We start from the raw sequence: 23,251 nt of genomic DNA on the forward strand, positions 1-23,251 counted from the left end.
TGATTTATTAGTTGAAAGATGATGCTCGATATTGGGTCATGTGTGTCAGAAAGCAGGTTTGGCAAAAATAAGGATTTTTTCTTGTATACAAAATATTTTTTTAGTTGAAATAAACAAACAATTTTTGTGATTTTTTGAATAACGGAAAAACTAATTATGTATTTTTCTAATCACTTTTTCTTTATTATATAACTTTTTGTAACTTTGAATTATCTATTTTGTTTCGCAACAAAAATTAACTTGAATTTATTGATTCTAAAATCTTAACAGGTAATTTATAACAATAAACAGCCAACTACCTATACAATAGGTATTTTCAAAATGTATTTGAGTAAATCATTCAAAATAAATTTAATTTTGTCCTTCTGTTTCATGTTGGCTAGGTTTGGATTGGTTTATTCTTGTCGAAAAACCCGCGTGTATGTGACTCGTTTCATCGGGAAAGAGTCTGAACTTGAAGCAGGGTGGATTAATTTTTGATTTCATTGTGTTTTTTTTCATAGCTGGTGACTATTGTTGTATGGTTGTGTCTATCTAATTTTGGTAGTGATCTGGTGATAAAAAGATGTTCATGTTGGGAAGAAAGAAGGCTACAACATGGAAGCATTTTATGGTAAAAACTGCAATTTTAAAAAGTAGATACAGAGCCATTTGCAAAAAAAATTGTAAAAAATAAATTCAAGGAATATTTATAATAGCAACCTGGAGAAATCGATCAAACAATAGGCGATTATCATTTTTATATTTATTAAATATGAACTGTTCAAAATAATGAACATAAAAAAAATGAGTAAAAAATTTAACTTAATATTTTTAAAGTAAAGTTAGATATTGATTGAAGTGTGGTTTGAATATAAATATCACAACGAAAATCAATGCGAGTAAAAACAGAAAATTGTCATTACTGTCATTACACTTTCAATTCGACTTTGAAATATGAATGTTTTTGTAAAAATTACTATACATTTTTTTAAATCATCAGTTGAAATTCTATAATTTATGATTTATTAGTTTTTTAATTCACTTGTCGAAATAAAAAAAAAGAAACATAATTTGGAAATCATTAGTTAAAGTTCGTTAGTTTATAGTTTATTAGCTTTTGAATAATTCAATTGTCGTCGAAATAAAAAAAGAAGCCTAATTTTGTAGTGTTTTTTATTTAAACAAATGACAAAAATTAAAAAAATATCACTTTGGGTCGCGATTTAAAACATGATTTAAATCACTCCAACCATGTCAGAAAGTGATCACTTCAGTTATTAATATATTGGTAGATATATAATTATAATATGTATTTTGGTAATTCGTGATTCGGCCTCTCAGGTATTGCAATGAGTCAGGAGGAGTGCGGTAGCCTTCGTTTTTCATGTGTCCCTACAAAAAAATCTAAAGGACTCGAATCGGAAGACCGAGAGAGCCACTCGTAGGCACCCTTTCGTCGCATCCTTCCTATCCAGTGACAGGTAATTTAATCGAAACAGTATTTCCTCTTCAGCTTGCCAAATGACAAGGTGTATTCAGAATCAAATTTCTAGAGCAGTCCAGAATAACCGAGAGTAACCGAGAAAGAACAACCCAAAACGTTCGAAAACATTCTAGAAACAAATCGTTGATTCGATTTTCACATTCTTTATGTTCAAAATGAAGTTCAAATATTTCCACCCTTTCCGGAAACACTTCACCACATTTTACAAGCAAGAGTGTGCCTAACTGAATTTTTTGGCAAGGTTTATTTTGGTATTCGCTGAAAGGCAAACGTTACGAAGGAATTTATCTCTAACATTTAGTCATTGTTCAAAATCTCTAACTAATTAAATTTTTACAAAAATGTTTCATATCTTTTCAGAAATCCATTTGTTTTACATTAGAGGTCTTATTTTCAAAAACGAAACAGCAGTGGATAGGAAAATCAAAGCTTTTTTCAATATTACGTTCATTTCTTTCAAAAAATTTGGGGGACGACAGTTCTTCTTAGATCATTGAAGGTTTTGCATTGGTTTTTGGGACAAAATTCATCCTCCTGACAAACAAAATGATATGGTTTTAGATCTTCACGAAAAGTTACTTCCATAGCAGTACTGCCTTGGAGCACGTTTACGATTCTCCCCGTCTGCATGTGTATGTTCATTCATAGTAAAAAATTTATCGTTTAATTCGTCTCTGAAATTCTCAAATTCAAATATTGGACGCTAGACAGAAAACGTGGAATACATCAAACTCTAAAGTGAAAGAAATTAAGTTATCAGTAATGTCACATAAAATGGTCTTCAAAGAAGAGGTTATCATTACACGATTACGTCTGGGTCAGGGTTGCCAAAGGTCTCGGATTTTAAGGGACAGTCCCTTAATTTATACTTTTGTCCCGCGTCCCGGTAAACTTTGATAAGGGGCGGCAAAAGTACCGTATTTTGCTGAAGGGACAAATTTATTTGGTAAAAATAATTTCAAACACAAAATATTTGACGAATCGTCTGTCTGCCCACGCCACGCCGCACCAGCGTGTACAGTGTACAGTATTACAGGGACGTCTTACAGTCAAGGGGAGGATATTCCCAAGTCTCTTAAAAGAGTGTTGCTTTTAAATGAAGAAAGCACAGTAGAAGAGTGTGAAACTTATGACATCGCAATAGTTTTCCATTTTATTAGTAATGTGTTTTTGAGGCTGCAAGCAGCTGAGTTAAATGAAATAATGGTTAAGTTAGTCAAGAAATACGAAAATAGAATAGAAGACAGTTTTTACTGATTTTTTTTTGGAAAGGCAATGAAGAAATTAAATGAAGGCAAAAGAAAAAGTTCAAGCAGTGAATTCAAGCTTGATGATAGGGTAACCCTAGACGATTTATACGATGAATTTTCGTCAGTAAAAGACTGCATTGAAGTCCTTGTAGCAGAAAAGGAGATGAGCGTGGGGAGTAAATGGAAAAAAATATTTCCAAAGAGCACCAAGCTGCCAAATTTATTCAAGGTTGTCTCATTTTGCTTGAGCACACCATCAAATGCGTTCGTGGAAAAGATTTTTTCACATATGAACTTGAAGTGGACTGACACACGAAACAGATGTTCTGCACAATTAATAAAAGCTGAATTGATTGTAACTATTACCTCTGCGTCCACAAGCTGCAATGAATTTTTTGACAACATGAAGAAAAATCCGAATATGAAAAAAATAGTCAGTGCAGAAGGTTAGGTTAGGGACCCTCCACCGCAACCCGCAAGGGTTTATTGTGGCTCACACATATTCTCACTCGGCCAAACAAACCCAGCTTCTTAACGGAGCCGATTAGTTTGTATGGTGAGTGGTCTTTCAGGTCAGATGGTAAGAGTTTGGCTCTGCACGTCAAATACACCTGACGGTGCCTCAGATTCAGCCGTGCAGGGCTTCTTCGCTTCTGGTTTTGTTGAAACCTCACTTGAGCGCAAACGTTTGCTAACCTGCTCATGGGGAGTTAGTTCCCCCCATCTGAGACAGATTCTGCGTACGCCGCAACTCTCGCTCCTGAACTAAATTTACAGGGACGTAAATTGGAGTTATAAACTCGACATCCATCTCCTCCGTAGACTCGCTCCTGAACTAAATTTACAGTGAGGTCAGTTGGAGTCGTTAACTCGACATCCATCTTCTCTGTAGACTCGCCCCTGAACTAAATTTACAGAGAGGTCCGTTGGAGTCGTCAACTCGACATCCTCCTCCTCTGTAGACTCGCTCCTGAACTAAATTTACTGGGAGGTCCGTTGGAGTCGTAAACTCAACATCCATCTCCGTTGGAGACTCGCTCCTGAATTAAATTTACAGGGAGATCAGTTGGAGTCGTAAACTCGACATCCATCTCCTCTGTAGACTCGCTCCTGAACTAAATTTACAGTGACGTCCGTTGGAGTCGTGAACTCGACATCCATCTCCTCTGTAGACTCGCTCCTGAACTAAATTCACAGGGAGGTCAGTTGGAGTCGTTAACTCGACATCCATCTTCTCTGTAGACTCGCTCCTGAACTAAATTCACAGAGAGGTCCGTTGGAGTCGAAAACTCGACATCCATCTCCTCTGTAGACTCGCTCCTGAACTAAATTTACAGGGAGGTCAGTTGGAGTCGTAAATTCGACATCCATCTCCTCTGTAGACTCGCTCCTGAACTAAATTTACAGGGAGATCAGTTGGAATCGTAAACTCGACATCCATCTCCTCTGTAGACTCGCTCCTGAACTAAATTTAGAGGGAGGTCAGTTAGAGTCGTAAACTTGACATATCTCCTCTGGAGACTCGCGCCTGGATTAAATTTTACAGGAAGATCAGTTGGAGTCGTAAACTCGACATCCATCTCCTCTGTAGACTCGCTTCTGATCTAAGTTTAGAGGGAGGTCAGTTAGAGTCGTAAGCTCGACATCCATCTCCTCTATAGACTTAGCGTCAGAAAGAATTTTTTAAGTTTACTCTGTCCATAAAGGTCCCACGAGTAGCTAGGGAAAGAAAGTCAATCACGGCAGAGCCCCGCATTACCGTGACAAGGCGATGCTACGACGAGATGGCGCCCGGTACCTCGAAGACAGCTGATAGGCTCAGTGCCATTCATCCTCATTCATTCACACCTTAGGATTAAGCCATTGTTGGGGTGCCATTCAGTTAGGGAATAACAGAACCATAAGTGATTCTGTGATTTCCGTATCCAGCGGGGCTACGTGGAAGCAGGCATCCGATGGCAGGTTTGCTCAACCCCGACATCCCAAGCAAATGCACTCGCCGAAAACAGCATGCACAGTGGTTCAGGCAATGGAAGATGAACAAGGACAGCCAACCCGCCGTTAGTGCAGTTAAGTCAAGCACTAAATACAATTTTCTGAAGAAATAAACGTTGATTGTAATTTGCAATGGAATTAATCTGTAAGGAAGATTTTTTTAGAAAGAAAAAGAAGCTGTTGATCTGAATGAATAATTTGAGAAACTATGTTGATTGATACACATTTCAAATGAATATTTCATCTACAAAAATTAAATTTTATAAATCCTTTAAAACCAAAGAAAGACTTTCGTGTGTTTTCGTTTTCTTTTATCGTTCTTTTAGATCAGGCTAATTATGAATTCTCACTTATTTCTTGATATAGACAACGTAAAACTTCCACTCACGTATAACGAGCTGCATACGTTGAATGGAACTGGTCGATACTTGATGAAAATCTATGTTTTAACTTTCTTATACAATTTATTGTTTTTTTTGACAATGGTAGATTTACAAAATCACGACACGGCACGCTATATATAATAGATTTCCCAAGCGGTTACTCCTAAATTCAGCTATTACCTACACTCAAATCAGCTAATGAGATCAACTCTATATTTATCTTACTTGCAAAGAGTAAAACTAGTAGAACAGGTATAAATAGCTGAAAATAGATCAATAAATTAATGCGTATTACACAGTAATTATTCTGAAGGGACTGAGTATTGTCATCTGGTGAAATTTTTCCTTCTGGAAACTCTCTGTATGTTTTTTTGGGCGTGCTTTGGCCTATGTGAAAAGTCGGATATGAACCACACGACAATTTATAGACTTCTGATCTATCGCAACAAATTGTTGCCTTTGTTATTTTCAATATGCTTATCAAAGTATAATTGGTTGTATACGCCACATTTACACCCTTATTTTTTCAATAAGTTAGAAATCTTTATACTAGGTTAGCTCAGAAAAGTTCGTTTCGTCTAAATAGAGTGTACACAATACTAGACGTTTTCTTCGTATTGCTTCTCGCAAGCGGCGCATAACTTCAAGATAATACTCCTTCCTCCATGCCCCCTCCCGGGTTGAGTGCCCTGGAGTAGAAACTTCCCCCCCCCCAGCTATTTAGCGAGGAGAACCTACTACCCCACTCCATCCACCCCCGCTCTCCGAGCGGTCCTCAACTCACTGATGGGCACTTCAGCAAGATTGACATCTGACCTCTTTTGGTCGAAAGTCAGCCTTTAGGTGCTATTCTTTCGCGATAATACTCCTTATTGACCATGTGGCAAGAACTCCTGATACACTACGCCACGGTAATCGAAGAAAACAGTGAGCAAAACTTTTGATCGAACATTTGATCGAATTCAACGTGCCTTTTTTGGACTTGTTCTCCCGGGCTCTTCCTTGAGGACGATTGGACTTAACCATATACATATACCCATGATTCATCATCAGTTATGACCCTTATAAGTAAATCTGGATCGCCGTTGACTTCATCCAACAATTCCAGCAATTTTGGAACCAGCATAGCTGCCCATGCTTCATGCCCAAAATTTGCATGGCATGCTGGGGATGTCGGCAACTGATATGCCGATATCCTCAGCAACTTCACTAATAGTGATTCGATGATTCTCCATAACAATTTCCATCACTTTCTCAACATTTTCATCGGTTCTTGATGTGCTGGGGCATTCAGGGCGAGCGTCGTCATTCACATCTTCTCAACTTTCTGTGAAAACCTTGTACCACTGGTAAACATTTTTCTGACACAGAATACAATGTCTACATTTCAAGTGTTTTTGAGCACTCAGTTCCATTGTTTACACAAAGTTTTATGCAAATTCTTTGATCTTTTTTCTTAGCAGAAAATCGCCGAACACGCAAAAAACTTCAAACAGCTGAAACTGTGAACATATGTTCGAGACGAGTGATACCAACATAAAAAAATCCATAATTGAATGTAACTAGCCCGCGAAATCTGAACATTCACCTCATTTTTTGAATAGTCTACGAAATCGATAGTAACCATGCGGTTGATGCGATTTTAAGGAGTGAATTGAAAAAATCTAATCGATTTTCTGAAAATGTATTCTCCCTAATTTCAGTAATTTGCTGATAGCGTTTCATTCCAAAATTCTAGATATTCATGGTGTCCATACCGATTACAACAGGTATTATTACATGTCTATGTCTAATATGTATTCTGCTTATTCATAGGATAACAACCATATGTTTGCGAATGCAAAAAATTTACATAACTATGAATTTTAATCATTCACCAGATAAGTTGCGAATAGTAAGAAATTGAAAAATGTTTTTCGAATTGCTGAGCTGCTATTCGGTCGTGAAAACTGAATACTCACACATATTGAAATATGCTTTCGAAGTCAAAACTGAAAATAACAAAAGTATTCAATTTTCTAGTGAACATTGCTGCGTTTTGGGTAAGACTCATCATTATCTAATCTATACGGTTCAAGCATTTCGATCTGCGTTTACATTTTGTTTGACACTTGAAAACGTTACCAATGATCATGTAAATTTGAACTGGGCCTTTTTGGTGGTTTGATTTTTTAGGTGAAGTATTTTCAGTAATATAACGAATCGACATTTTGGCTAGAGATTTCAAATACAGCAGGGTTCAAAGCCTTTTGTGAAAGGCAAGTACTTACCCATGTATAGACTTGAAATATGTATATTGGTATTTAGGTCCATCGATATTTAAAAATATATTTCATCAGATTCTGGGAAGAATTACTATCTCTACCAGTTGATTGAAATTACTGTAAAATTTTCAGTTTGACATTTTGTTTGCTTGTAGACGGTATTCAAAATCAAAATTTATTTGAATTTTACTAGTTCGGACGTCCATTGTCTAATATGATTCGAAATCTATGATAGAACAAATAAAATTAGAATGAATAGCTGAAATATCACTTAGATTAACCAATAAAACGTGAAATGAGAATAAAATAAAAAGAATAAAATAATCAAGATATAAGATGAAAATGACCAGAGTACAGAAGAAATAAAGAGAATAAAAATAATCACAAAAAAAAAGATTTCAAGCCAAGTTACTTCACGACTTTTCGATTGTTAGTATCCACAATCGTCTTCGGGTGACTTTAATTTTTTTTGTATATCTCTGAAAAGACTATTTTGATTGTTGACAACTCATTTGTGTTGTTTCCTTTGCCATTTCACCAGAACAGTGCTTGCCAACAGCTCAGTAAAAAATTTGTCGAGTTTAGCACAATAGAGTAATTTGTTTTCTTATTTTTGCCTATGATGGGACGTAATAAGGGTAAGACCCAAAAAATATTTCCGAATTTCCGGTCAGTTATACGGGAGCGAAATTTATACCAGTTGTGTTTCAGGCTAAAAATTGATGAAAATGTTTTTATTTGAATCACTGCCAACAGGAAATGCTGAAAACCATTCGAGTCGATTGACTTACTGAGTAAATGTTTACTTAAGGTACTCGAGTCTTCAATTATGTTAATAAAGTGAGCAATAAATCACCATAAATTTTATTGAGGATTGAACCGCAAAAAAAACGTTGTTTTGTGTGTATTTCAATGTCATAACCATGTTGTTAATGTTTTTTCGTTCATTTGAAAATAATATATAGATAATTTTGCCATTCTTGTGAATGTGCTTTTCACCTGAAATTAATAAAACTACACGACAAAGATATTTTATGGTTGTGCCAAAACTATAGGACCTTTTTATAGTCACAAGATGAAAATATAAACTTCTGGAATTCATGCAAAACAAGAATTTAAAAATAGATTTATGGGGACTCAGTATACATTCATCAAACCATCGACCTCTAAAAAAATTATCAATTCCAATGTGCTGTTTTCAATGAGCATCAGTGGAGTTTGCGTTTGTCTTAAAAATGAACTTTTCATCTACAGGGTATTTCATTAAGCGCTTTCTATGTTTGAATTTAAATAACACAAACCGTGTGTGAGATATCATCGAAATTTTTTAATCGTTTGAAAGACCTATTAATGCCATTATGTGTGAAATATGTCCGCCACGGATTATCTGGGTGGAGCGCATGACTCTGGCGAATAAATCAGGCTGAATTTGACTGATGGCATGGGTTATGTTGGCTTTGAGGACTGATGTGATTTGTGGCTCATTCGCATACACCTGCGACTTGAGAAAACTCCACAAAAAAAAGTCTAACGTCAAATCGCACGATCTCCGTGGCCTTTTTGTTTTCAACAATGATTCGCGGTTACGTGGTCACACACTCAAATTAAAAAAGGAAAAAATCGCAACGAGGCAGAGACAATATTTTTTGGTGAATCGTATTTGCGAAACATGGAATAACTTAACCAACGATGTTCTGAATTCCGACTCAGTGCCCAAGTCACGACAGAAAATTCGCCAAGTTGTGGTCTACGAAAGGCCGAGTTCTTGTGAGCGACGCGAATTCGACTGCCTTGGATACTGCACACTCTCACAGACAGCGGCGATGTTTCGGCAGATCTTGCGGGTGTTGGTCGATCGTTTACTGAACCAGTGGACTCAAATTTATCCACTACATTGCGACTACAGTCGCACTACAGTCCTCTCGGTAGGACGATTATGGCGACCTTATGTTGCCCAAACAGAACACCCATTTTGATAAAAGAATTTTATTACTTATACGTGTTGTTGATTGCTATATTCGTCCATGGTGATTTGGTAAAATAAACTGAATTAATGACAACTAATTTGACAGATGTGGCTTCAACAAGATGGCCGTTATCAATTGTCAAAGGTCGAAAATCCCTGTTAGAAGACCCTATATATGTATATTTCACTGGTGTCGTTTGTAACGACACCTATCGTAAATATCTTAGAAATCCTGATAAAATTTATTTAAACCTAAATCAATTTCAAGCCGAAATTCAGTATAAATAATTCTTATCAAGAAGTGGATAATATTAAAAACGTAATTCTTCCTGGTAACGCGAAATGAATGTGTCCAAAATTTTATTCCCAGTATTCCGCCAATTGAAAGAAAGAATTGGACTAGTTGAGTGTCTCTTAGACAAAAACCACGTAAATCCATTGATAAAACAGACAATTTTAGATTTACTTACTATTTGTCTATCTCAAAATTATTTCCAGTTTGACGAAAAATTCTATTCATGCAGTGAAGGACTAATAATGGGGAACCCTTTGAGTCCCTTGCTGGATAACAGAGTATGAAATCCATAATAATCAATTAACTAACAGTTTTTTGTACTGGTACAGATACGTAGACGATATCTTAGTTTGTTTTACTGGTACAGGTATACAATTGGCAAGTTCATCGAATATGCCAATTCCATCCATCCGTCATTAATATTCACCACTGAGAGGGAGGTAAATAATTCATTAAATTACCTTGACTTAACCATTACGAAAAATAACAATAAACATGAATTTGCAATTTGCCACGAACCATCGTACACGCACATTATTATACATAATTCCTCCACACACCCTATCAGCATAAAGTTGCTGCATTCAATAGTATGCTTCACAGATTATTCAATATTTCACTGTCTGATAGGGATTTCCAGAGAGCGCTGAGTTTGATCAAACAGATCGCGGTTAATAACGTTTATAAGGTAGATATTATAGACTCCACTCTTTCAAAAAACTGCAAAAGCAAGCCATGAACCTGGTCTATTCAAATTCAAGATGCGATAACGTCAGTTATAGGACATTGTCATATTTGGGTGAACCAACCAAAAATATTGCCCCTTTTTTGAAGAAAGAATGCGTAAACGTAGCTTACAGAACGAATAATGATCTAAGTAAATTTATTTAAAACAATAAAGACAAAACTTTGTTGTCGGATAGATCAGGAGTATATAAGCTGACTTGTGGCTTTTGTCCAAAACTGTATATGGCCAAACAGGGAGAACATGTTCCCAAAGAATTAAAGAGCATAGATGTAGTTTTGTAATTAGAAAGACTAATTCCACATTCACAAACCACTCTTCAGCAGCAGAGTTTAATCATGAATACGATGTATTACATTTAGAAGAATCTTCTAGAATGTTTAGAAATCAATAGATTCAAGAATTCGTATAATTCACTGAATGATCAATTGAAATTGAATAACTCCCCGTTACTAAATATTTGTTCAAATGTGGAAACTGGGAAATGAGCTCAGGTAATTTAATTAATTACAAACGTAGTTAAAAATTAGGTACTGGAAATTTAGGTACTCCAAATTGTAGAATAAGGTAAATGTAGCATTTTATGTGTAGAATTAGTTAGTTAAGACACGCTCGAAGAATCCATTGTATAGCAAAACACGTGTTACGTTTTTGTAAAATCGTTTAGTGAAAATCTCACAATAAAGTGTTTTTTGATACGTCAGTGTAAAATGTTCAAAAAGTTTCGTGATCTTAATATCGCAGGCGTATCCTTATCTTCAATTGGTGTTTTACAAAGTATTTTTTTTCATTTTTTTGTCTTGCCCGAAAAGAAAACAACATTGAAGAATTCAATGAAACACAGACTCTCCTGTTATGTCGTGGGAAGAAATATGAGTTCTATTTTCTGGAACTCTTGAAAATATTTGGCAAGATTCTCGAAAAAATCCCACTTCACGCATTTGCTGAACGGTGAAAAGTTTCCTTTCGATGATTATATTTAAGAGCATTCATTATCGAAAATAACAGCTGGGTAAGCCATTATTTCGTTTGCATACCGTTTAGTGCTTTTAGGACCATAAAAATTGTTTGACTTAACTATTCGAGGTTTGTTCAAGCGAGTACTGAAACCTTGAATCGTGTTTACGAAGCTACCAAATATTAAATTCTGAATATCGAAAGTCGATTTCATACCAGGGTGTGGTACAGAGAAGCACAACACCATTACTATTGTGTATCGTGCGGATCGACCAATTAGTTCTAATTTGAACCAATTCAAACAGTTGAATTGAGACGTGTCAAGCGTTCTAAATAAGGCACAATCAAACCTTATTAAGTTCTATTATATAACGCAATGAAAACATAGTCGTAGTAAATGGTTCACCAGGGGTCAAGACTGTTAAGTGGATTGTTGCAACATATACTACGAATTTATTGAAGATTAAGGTCTATCTTTAGTTTGTTGGCAAAATTACGACGTTCTACGATGTATTCAATGAAGTATACGAATAATTATTTTTTGGAGATGAATCGCATTCGATGTAATTATTATTATTCAACTTCGCGTCACAGATTGAATTGTGGCTCAAATGAATATAATTTTTACAATCCAGATAATAACAATTTGTTTTTATTTTTCATGAGGAATAACAAATAAACAAAAATACATTAATAAATAAACTGCAATTATATAGAAACACTGAAGATCAGTTGGTAAACTTATTCTATACAAAGTTCATTGACCTTCGTTATTAGTCTTGAGCAGGAAAAAATATATAAAGTAGCTTGAAGAACACACAAAAAAACAAGAATCCAATATATTGCAATAAATTGATGCATGTAGCCGTCACTACGTGGTAGGAAATCATAATGGAAAAAGAAATGAAACTTTCTATGTTTTTAGCATTTTTATTTGTAACTAACGTTACTGTAATTTCGTCCTTAATTTATTGTACACGTTTGAAAATGTCCTTTTAGGACGAAACTGCAGTAACGTTAGTTACAAATGAAAGAGGTAAAAGACATAGAAAGTTTCATTTCTCTTTTCTCCAATATATTGCTTTGCTGAAAACAGCACACTTGTTTCGACATTCCATTTGGATTCCAGGACATCGGCTACGGGCTACGGAGGCTACGGAGGCACATCTTCACCGGTAGCAGGAGGTTGCATATCTTAATGAAGATCTATAGGTGGTTTCGAATTCGGGTGAAAGTAAGCAGGTTCAATTCAATGCCACGAAAAGACAGGTATCGGTTTTCTCAAAAAAGATAAATGTCTCCGAACCGGATATAATAATGTGAGGTCAGACAATTCCGCTTTCTGCTTCAATAAGTTTGTTGGGAGTTAAAATGGACACCAATTTAAAATGGACACCAATATGTCTTGGCACAATCATGTCGCTGGAATTACAAAGACTGCTTGGAACATTGTTCTGAACCAGAATACTGTACACACCTCAGCAACTGTTGATGGTTTATAAAGCTCAGATCAGACCTTCTTTCGAGTATCGTTCTCATGTATGGAGCTCCGCCCCTAAGCATACTGTGAAGCTGCTGGATTCCATCCAGAAAAGAGGCATACACCTGATTGGAGACGCGAATATCACTCGCAACCTTGATAGTCTGGAACATCAAAGAAAGGTTGAGGATTTGTCTTTCTTCCATAGATACTTTCACGGAAAGTGTTCAAGTGACTTGGCACATTTGATTCCACCAAGAGCGGTACATATCAGAAATACGCGACGGACTGTGGCTGCTCATCGTTTTGAGGTTCAACTCAGTACACCGCGAATTTAACTCTTTGAGAACTCGTTCATCTGGCGAACTGCGTTTATGTGGAATAAACTTCCTGAGAACGTTTTTCCAAATGGATTTAATCTTCAGCGATTCAAATCCAACGTGAATCGCTACTTTCGCACAGGCATCGCTCTGAGAGCGCCATAAGGAGTTTACTGTAGTGCTTGTGTTTTACCCTTAAAAAAAAATCGAATCGAAAATACCAAAACACATATACACACTCCAATGCACCTCGAAAAAGACATAATAGAATTCTCCTAAGTCATATTAATCCAAACCCATCAATTTCTTCGTATTCAGTGTAAGATTTCCAAGTACCGGTAAGTTCTATCATATTTTCCATCAATTTACCTTACTCACTGGGACATTTGTTCATTCAAAAGAAATACTTTCATTCAGGTCCGTATTTTTTGTCGCGTTTAACGTCCGTCGTATTATGGAATTTCTTCCTGACGTTTCGGTAGCATGCCTAGCTAACTTCATCAGAGATGTTTCCATGTTGAAAGCTGACTAGATTAAGGTATGACTTGAATGAATATTCTATCTCCGAAGAAGTTATCTGTGCGTGGTAACCAAACGCAAAAGAACCTCCTTCCAATTTTTTCCATATTTCAATATTTTAAAGCTCCTGCTACGTAGATTGAAACGAAATTTTAAACTAATATAGAAATGAAATCACTCGGAGGAGAAATTGAAAAAGCAGTCAATATTGACATATCTACGTATACCTCTTACAATTTGTGTTGTATGCAACTTCCGAAAAAAGTCTGATTGATTTGCAGCCTAATGAGCTCATTAGGTCGTCACTCATCTTCTTATAACAAGTGTTCCAACAACCTTGTTCCGAATATTAGTTTGCACGGGTCTTCATAGTTGAACGTCTGTTCTACTCTTCTGGGCTTGATTTCGATTATGCATAGGTCAGTGCATTGTTTGCAGCTAAGATCTTCATTAAGCCGCCCTATTTTGTTCAGGTCACCTCCCATGTTGATATTTCGCGCCCTGTCTATATACCTATATACTAAAACAATTTATGGCTTTTGCATCGCGATAATTCACCTGCTCACTTGTCATTGCTTATTCGTATTTTTTGGCCTGAAACAGATCCCATGAAAGGACTGCATTTCGCGACGATTGAGAAGATAAAAACCGAATCTCTGAAAGAGCCCAAGGACATACCAAAAAGTGCACATTAGAACTGCTTCGAAGCAGTTAAGAAAATGAATAAAAATAAAAAAAAATAAAAGTGAGAAAATTAAAAGGAGAGGTAATAAGAAAAGGGAAAGAACCAGCAGAAGGTTGGGATTTCCCAACATGCATAACTTGAAGAGAATTCTGAGTTGTTTGAAATCTTCAAAAAATTTTAATTTCTCCCAACTAAGAAAGCAGTCCTGAACAGTCCACAAATTTTCAAGTGACAATTTTAAAAAATTCACAACTTTTCGCTATTTTTTCGACTTGAAAAAGTTGGGAAATTTCGGGCCGTGAAGATAGAAAAAATAATAGTAGAAAACAATAAGCACAATATTATTTAAGTGTTGTTTCCTTTCGTTTATATTGAATAGTCCTATACATGGTGGTCCAAAGTAGAATAATTCCCATTATTATTTTTATAATCACCAAATTTTATTTTTGTTTGTGCATACCCTAACGGGCAACTGCATTCCCGTGTTAGGAATCACACGTTAAAAGATAAGACCTCGTTAATCCTTAGCTCGCACAAGTTTCGACTTATGAGGGTTGTCGTTCTTAGGCTGGTTAACGGAAAAACAGATTTTAAACAGATTTTTTTTAAATCTTTGGATAGCGTAAGAAAATTAATATATTATAGTAGTAACTAATCCCTTGGCTTTCATTTCTTCGAAAGCTGGGAAATTTTGCTGGTGGGGTTGGGAAAATTTGGATTTCCTCCCCCCCTGGTTTTTCATTTGGCTACGGCCCTGCTTCGAGGATTGGAAGAAACGCTGGCACGAGGGTGTTTATCTGAAGGGGACAAAATATAAATTGATGAATAAATTAATTTATGAATAAATAAATATATCAGAGAATCAAATGTTCATCCGTCATCAAATGTGTTCTCTACTTATTGATACTTACTGGCCGATTATTGCACAACATTGCTCCCAGACGGCACAATATTTTACAGGTCCACATTCCAAAATGAATGGATTTCATTCACAACTCATCAGTACGAGAAGCAAATGTTCAATTTTATTGCACAACTTCTAATATTGTGCAATGATATTGTGCGTGTGTAAGTCGCTTTAAATATAGTAAAATGTACAACTTTCAGATTGACACTTGCAAGTAATCAAGCTGTGTAGGAAATATTTATTTCACAACACACTGAAAGCGTTTTAAGAAATGTAGATAAAATCAATTCAAAAAATGATTTGAGAATGTTAGAATGATGAATACGTAATGAAACTGTTGTGGAATTATGTAAATTCAATTGTATTCAAAATAGTAATTTCGATGATAGGCAGACCACACTGAACAACAATTATGTTTCGATCCTGAACACTTTCTTCAAAGCAAGTGTCTATCTCTTCAAATAAAACATTAGGGGTCCGCTATGCCGACTTTAGCGCACTACTTTTTGAAGGTCATAGTATAAAATGGTATCTGAAAACTTCCAAACAAATACATTTTTTTCACAAAATGAGAAAATCTAAATACATTCAGTTATATGTTCTGCTTGGTTTCCGATTTTTGCCGTGGTCTTCTTTGGTTACAATCTCCAAACGTTTCAACTGCAACAGCCATCTTCAGTGGCGTGGTCGAAGTACTCTTCTTGGCGTATTAACTGAAACTGAAACCCTCATTTATGCCATGTCATTTTATAGTGCTGATTTTTCGCACACTTTCTGTAATAGCGGGTTCGCGCGTACTTCCCGCGCGTTTTGGATGGCTTCGTTTTGGCGCATTTCAATGCTGTGTGCCAGATCCTTGGTACATAAGTTTTCTCTTCCTTTCTGTTAAAGTTCTCTTGGTGTTTGTGTGTTTCTATGACCTCCAAATACATTCTTGTTAAATAATGATTCGACGTTGCTAGCCTCTCGGTATTTTCGAAAAGGATCTTGTGTTCCCCGTCGGACAATGCATGTTCAGCGACTGCAGACTCCTCGGAAATGAGAATTTCAGTTGAAACGTTTGGAGATTGTAATCTAAAAAGACCACGAAGACCTGGAAACCAACAAAAACATTGACGACAGCCGTGGAAGCCATAGATATAGCTTATAGAGATATAGAGTGATTGCGTTTTTTGCTGTTTTCATTGTATTCATTTTTTCATTCAGTTTTCTCTAATATCTAGTTAAAATAATCAACATGACAATATGTATTGAAAAAATTGAAATGGTGCAAAAATTTTATAGCTCACATTTTTGAATGCTGTAATACTAAAGGTATTATACATGCTTTAGTACTCACTAGCAAGATCGTTTTTTGTTCCGATTTGTTACAATCACATTGTAACAATTCGGAGAGAATTGAAACTTTCTATGTTTTTACCACTTTCATTTGTAACTAACGTTACTGCAGTTTCGTCCTATAAGGACATTTTCAAACTTGTACATTAAATGTATAAGTTTAAAAATACATTATACCAATATATTACATTACACCAAAAAAGCGAGCACGAGCGAACAAGAGCGAACAAGAGTGAACGATAATTCTGCATCAATAATCGTCTGGTGAATACGGGCTAGCGAGCGAGCGAACGTATGCTTCTTCGCGTTCAGAAAAGATCGAGAAGGAGGCGGTACTACAAACTTGAAGATATTCGCTCTGGTGTGGACTAGACATCAATATGTCGAGCAAACACGAGCGAACATACACGAATGCTCGCTCGTGCTCCCTTTTTTGGTGAATACGCACCTTAATATTGTGAAATTTTTCAACGATCATGAAACATTTGTAATGCACGTAATAATTATTTAAAATACAAGAGTTTTTTGTCACGAGTCCTTTGACCTGAAGAAAGACGACATCTTATCAGTTTAAAATTTCGATGGAACAAAAACTACTAACGATCGTGAAACATTTTTTGCAGTAGTAACCTCGCTGACCGTCGAAATTAACGGTAGACAATTTTAAAATAACTCGAATGTCTTTATATCGGAAACTATTTTTAGGATACATATAAGGATTTGGTTGCGCTTAGCGGTTGCTGTTGTTCAACCTTGACACTGATGAACTTGATTCATTTACGAAATTTTAATTAATTTTAAAAACAGGGAAAATTCTGTATAGCTTTTTTTTATAATTGATTTGCGTAATCGTGTTAGTTGATTGAACGGCAGTTTTTATTTGGTAATGGATTCATGATGTAGAGGTGGTATACTTTTACATAATTTATTATTTATTCCTTAACGAATAAACCATTTTCGCTGTCAAATTGACAAATTGAAAATATTTTTTCTATTCCTGAAGTAACTTTAATAATTCATCTTCTTACCCAAATGAGTTTAAAGTGGAAGGAGTTTCACAAATTGACTAAAGAAAAAAGTGACTATATGTATTTTCTGCATGCATATTGAGAATGTTTAAAAAATCTGATTGAAATCTGTTATTCCGCCCTCCCCCCCTCCTCTACGAACTACAACTCTCAAAAGTCGTAACTTGTGCAAGCTAAGGACTAACGAGGTATTACCTTTTAACGTGTGATTTCTAGCAAGGGTTGGACGGTAGACAGTGAAAATCGATCGTCCGGCCTCGCGGCTTGAACCACCGGTTCACACAGCGGTAGATTGAGTGAGTGGAGTAAAGCACCCACGTCAACCCGACCGGCTACCGTAAAATGGGTTTCTAATCAGTCGCCAATGCAAAGAAGTGAATTCGGTTACAACCAATTCCAGCAACAAGCCATGATGTCCAGAGTCGTCTCGTCTAGGTTGTTGCACATTTGTGAAGAATGTTACAATACCTCATACCACAATTAAAAGGCCTTCGATCAGAAGACCAATTTAACAAACGGCAATACCGGAGAAAAACACAAGTTTATCAGCCGTAAATCTTGAGATATTGAAAAAATGAATAAATAAACCACTAACAAAGCGGAAAAACAGTACGCGTTGCATTGAACCTGAAACTGAGTGTCAGACATAGTCCAGAATTTTTTTTCTGATTGATTCGGCCGTTACTTGATGAAGATCCATAGTAATTTCATAAACTACAACTCACGGTAACACCGTAGCTTTATCAACAGTGATTTGAATCACTTTCAACAGTGATTTGAATCACTGTTGATAAAGCTACGGTGTTAGCGAAACATGTGATATATTTTTAAAATAAAGTTTGTGCAGATCAAATCGTGAGTTGTAGTTTATGAAATCCAGAAATTGTTCTGAGAGCATATATTTAGGCGTTTTCATACTAGCATGTCTTTCACCATTTCGGAGGTGAAAATTTGAAAAATTGGTGCTGCTTTTCAAAAGTCGCAAAACTTAGGTTTCAGCAAAGAAAATTCGCTAATATAACCAAAATATATGCGAACATTCGAAAAAAAATCACATTTGCAAGCAAAAGACAAGAAAAGACATTGATGCCAAATTTCAGTCGTGAAAGTGCGATTTTGGCGAAAATGAAAATATGTGAATTTTCTGTCATTTTGAATTTTCAGTTGTTTATATTTGGCTAAATTTTGGTTGAATTCAAATTCAATACCCAGAAAATGGCCGTCTTGATAAACTCTAATAGCTTTAGTAACGCTACCAATGAAGGGACCGAAACATCAGCTCACAAACTGTTTTTTTTTCTTCGTAATATCCGAACATCCAAAAATCAACACTTTTCGCAATCACCAGAACTTCAATACTCTTTCACTAACCAAGTTAGCATTTTCAAGAGATGAAAAAACCAAACATGTTCTCCATGTTTAACAATGTTCCTAGTGTTTGAAATGGAAACCATTTTAACACGTTATTTGTAATGACTTTAACTACTGAATCTCCAAGATTGAATCCCACCATTAATATATTTTGCTTTTTGGGGAGCAGGCTTTGTTGGCCATTTTCGTATACTTTACAGGCTAACAATATATATTTCACTTCATTGCTTTCCTAGTTTCTCTGCATATTCCATAACTTCACTCATTAAATTAAAAAAAAAATTTAATTAAATTGGTTAAGTTGAACTTTTGAATAAACAACATGAAGTTGAATTAATTTCTTCACTATATTATCTGTCAAACAAGTCAGGAGAAATAAGTCAAATTGTCTACAAGTAAGTGCATGGACACTCGATGGCCTCGTTGGTTGATCCTATCTTTGGTGCCTTCCTTTCCTTTTTATACACTGCGGTCAAGTCTAATCAATAACCACACCCAGTGTTTATTATCACTTGAAGCGAATTTAGTAGTGGGTTTTTCTACCTTTTCCAGAACGATGTCCTTGCAGTTTTTGTTATCTTGTGAACATATAATTAATGATAACGCACACATCTGTTTACTCGGCATATGTGTATCTTTATTTCATAGGTGTATATTCACTAAAATGTGTGAAATTTTCAAATAAACTCAAAGAATTACTAATGCATTGATACGTATTGATAAAGTAATCTCATTTACTTTTTTTATTTACTTTTGTGGGAAAATACATCCACGTATTTCAAGTGTGCAATATTTTAATTCTGCTTAATGCTTTTTTCCTAATTTTACTAGTATAAGTGGTAAACTTCAAAATTTTATTCATCAACTCAGAATTGTCAAGTATTATTCAATTGCAACGTTGATGATGTCAAAGGGGACAATGAAAAATTGCACATGCGTGTTCAATAAAATACGCAACAAAGCACATAGTTTTACATATGCATCATTTTTTGTACAGTGAAAAAAAAAGACAAGACAGGTTAGGTTGTTTGGAGCATTCGCAACGTCATATAGTTTTTTCAATAGACTGTTCGTGTGCATAAATTAATGACACATGTGCAATATTTCGTGGCTCCATGTGTAACTATTTTAGGATCATGTTCTTGAAAAAATATTGGGAGACTACTTATTTTTACTTTCCATCTCCTACCTCCAACTTGACGGGAGCTCCGTCAGGTGAATGAGAGGTTTCAGCCTAAGATGAACTAACAAATGACGCTGCCTTTCTTTTGTTTCAGTGTTGAAAGACGAACCAGAAGATCTGACACACCTAGCCCCCGTTGCTGGGGACGTGTGTGTCCCATTGGAGGACCACCCTTTCATCTCGGACATGTTGGACGATATCTTACTGGAGAATAATTTCAGTTCCATATTGTCCGAAAGACCGATAATTACATCAGATCAGTTCTTGACCTACCGAGATTTCCAGAACACGTCCCCGCAGATGCTGTCGCCTAATGATTTTTCCAAGGTACGTATTTATTAAATGGTACACAGAAAGAGTAATTGTGGCTGATGGGTGTGTCCTTTCTGATTTTTGAAATGAAAATAAAATTTCACTTATAAACGTATGTGGGAAACATTTACAATATACTGTTTATTGAAAAGCTATACCTTGTTATATGAACATGATTTTGCTTCTTAAAATCTTCTTTCCCAGAAAGACTACTTTTTTCAACAGTCAGACGAATGTATAGGGGCTTAGGCAAAAGGTCCTGAATGGCAGAAATTTTCAAGTAATATTACAACAAAGGGATATCCTATTTTTGACTACTTTTTGTGTGATATCGTAATAGGTATATAATTGAAATTCACAATTATTATACAAATTCATTAAAAGAAAAAACATCTGCTGACAACAAAAAAATGCACTTACATATCAATTATGTGTCTTGAGAACATCTTAACTGAAGACAATATAGATTAATAGGTGGTTGGGGGTGGATGATGGAAAAATGGTTTGAGGTTGAAGATGTTTGAGAGAGGAGAAAATTTTCAACGACCATTTCTAAAAACGATTTTTGAGAAAAGCAAGAAGTCGTTTATAGCAACCCCTGGCTAGGGGGTCAACTGTTAATCTTTGTTGCGAAAACCATATTGGTTATCGCTCGAAATTGAAGTATTCCAAACATTTAAGAATATGATGATTTACTATTTTATTTTTTCATCTATACTTTTTTGGGAATATCTTCACCTCTTTGGTTAAAGGCTGAACGAGAGCGGTTTTTCAATTAGAGAGAAAATCTATTTTTTCTAGAGTTAGACGTAAAGTCAAAACACAAAAGTTATTGTTACGCTGATTTAGGAACTGTATAACTAGACGACTCCAAAAAGAAATTTGCGTTATTGAGTCATTGTACAGTGAAAATAGTGAGAGGTAATAAAGTAATAATAATAAAAATGATATCACTGAATAGAAATTTTGTTTGTTTAGATCCAAAACGAATGTATTCATGTAAACGCAAATTGTTGGCAAGATTAAAACTTTATGATGGAGATGTGATAATATCGTCCAAATGCCATTCGAATTTGCTACCGATAAACAATTCACTCGACTCACGTTAGAATTGAATTGAATGCAGTTTTGTTATTTCGGTTGTTAGTAGTTGTTCCAAAAACGATTTCGTAACTTTTAGTAGCAAAACAAAGAAATCCTTATAAATTTCAAATGAGGCTTCCCAAAATGAAAAGTTTGTTGCAAAAAGATATATTCATGTAAGGAAAATTGATGTAGGTGAGTGTATTCTATTTCTGAAAATCGAATACTTCAGGTGAAGGGATTATTGAAGTTTAAAAATTAGAATATTATTTAAAACGAATAAAACAATATAGTTTCATTAATTTCAGGAAACATTTTGCTTGAAAATTGTAGATTTCTAATTTTAATGAAGAAGAAAGAATTGAAACTTTCTATGTTTTTTACCACTTTTATTTGTAACTAACGTTACTGCAGTTTCGTCCTATAAGGACATTTTCAAACTTATACATTAATGTATAAGTTTGTTTGTTTTTTAACACTTTTATTTGTAAGTAAAGTTACTGCAGTTTCGTCCTGTAAGGACATTTTCCAACTTAAACATTAAACAAAAAACGTATACATTAATGTATAAGTTTGAAGATGTCCTTATAGGACGAAACTGCAGTAACGTCAGTTACAAATAAAAGTGGTAAAAAACATAGAAAGTTTCAATTATCTTTTCTTCATTATGATTTCCTACCACGTAGTAACGGCTACATCCATCAATTCATTTCTTTTGTCTGGTGTTTTGCAGAAACTTATTTGTTTTCTTTTTTTAGTTTTTTTGTCAAGTTAAAAGGCCTTGTGATGAGTAGTATTATAAGCAGAAAATATTAGAAATAATCGTAGAAAAATTAAATAACTTTCAAAATTGTCGCCTATTAATATGTCGACGTAGAAACAATTAAATTCAGTTTTTTTGTGCAGTTCCAGATATCATTTATTTTTAAAAGAATAATTTGAGACTCGCCATGAAATTTCAGTAAGTTTTATAAAAATATTCAATAAATCTTGACAGTAGGAGCCAGCTTTACTTTACTGAATGATCAATCATGGAAGATTGATTGATATAAGACGATTTCTTGACAGCTTGTCTTTTCCAATAAGATCACTTTGATCGTTTAGCAATTTCTATTATGTTAATGTAAGACTGGATATGTATTCCTATATCGGTTACAATAACATATTTAAAAAAAAATACTGAATACTACTGTGCCTGGCCAACTGTATGTTACAAATCGTTTGTTAAGTTGAAAATGAACTGACCCAGATCGGATTTTTCATTCAATATTACTGGTTATACGGGGATATTCGATGTACTAATTCGGGATCTTTTTTATTTTTTGAGAAAAAAGATTTTTGGCTTTCACTTCTCCTAAAAAATACCCTATCAATTTTTATATTGATCCCAAATTATGTAGGATATTTTTTTTAGAATGTCGTCACATTTATATTTAGTGGTATTTATTTCCTCATTAAATGTAGAGGCGATACCTACAGCATGCTCCTCCATATGTATTTTGTCCTTTTACATTCAGCAATATAAATATCAATACATTACATTTATGAAGAGCATAATAACTTTAGTAAAAAATATTCAAGGAAACAAAATATAAACTAATCTAGCCAACACTAGATTTACAAAATGACAGTGAACCTGAAATAAACATATCGCAAAACTATTCTAGAAAAATTTTAATGAAAG

At 35.0% G+C, this 23,251-nt stretch overlaps 1 protein-coding gene across 4 annotated transcripts in view; it reads left to right on the forward strand.

Moving 5' to 3' along the window:
* LOC111508655 (hypoxia-inducible factor 1-alpha) overlaps positions 1 to 23,251 on the forward strand; it is a 268,802-nt gene that overhangs the window by 224,813 nt on the left and 20,738 nt on the right. For all 4 annotated transcript variants that reach the window (XM_074180950.1, XM_074180949.1, XM_074180948.1 and 1 more), the window contains exon 9: positions 20,267 to 20,499. In XM_074180950.1, the coding sequence (XP_074037051.1) occupies positions 20,267 to 20,499 (233 nt within the window). The remainder of the gene's footprint in view (positions 1 to 20,266; positions 20,500 to 23,251) is intronic.

The sequence above is a fragment of the Leptinotarsa decemlineata genome, unplaced genomic scaffold, assembly GCF_025532065.1.
Source record: "Leptinotarsa decemlineata unplaced genomic scaffold, Ldec_3_MD MMD2_tig00026307_RagTag_RagTag, whole genome shotgun sequence".
Classification (NCBI taxonomy): domain Eukaryota; kingdom Metazoa; phylum Arthropoda; class Insecta; order Coleoptera; family Chrysomelidae; genus Leptinotarsa; species Leptinotarsa decemlineata.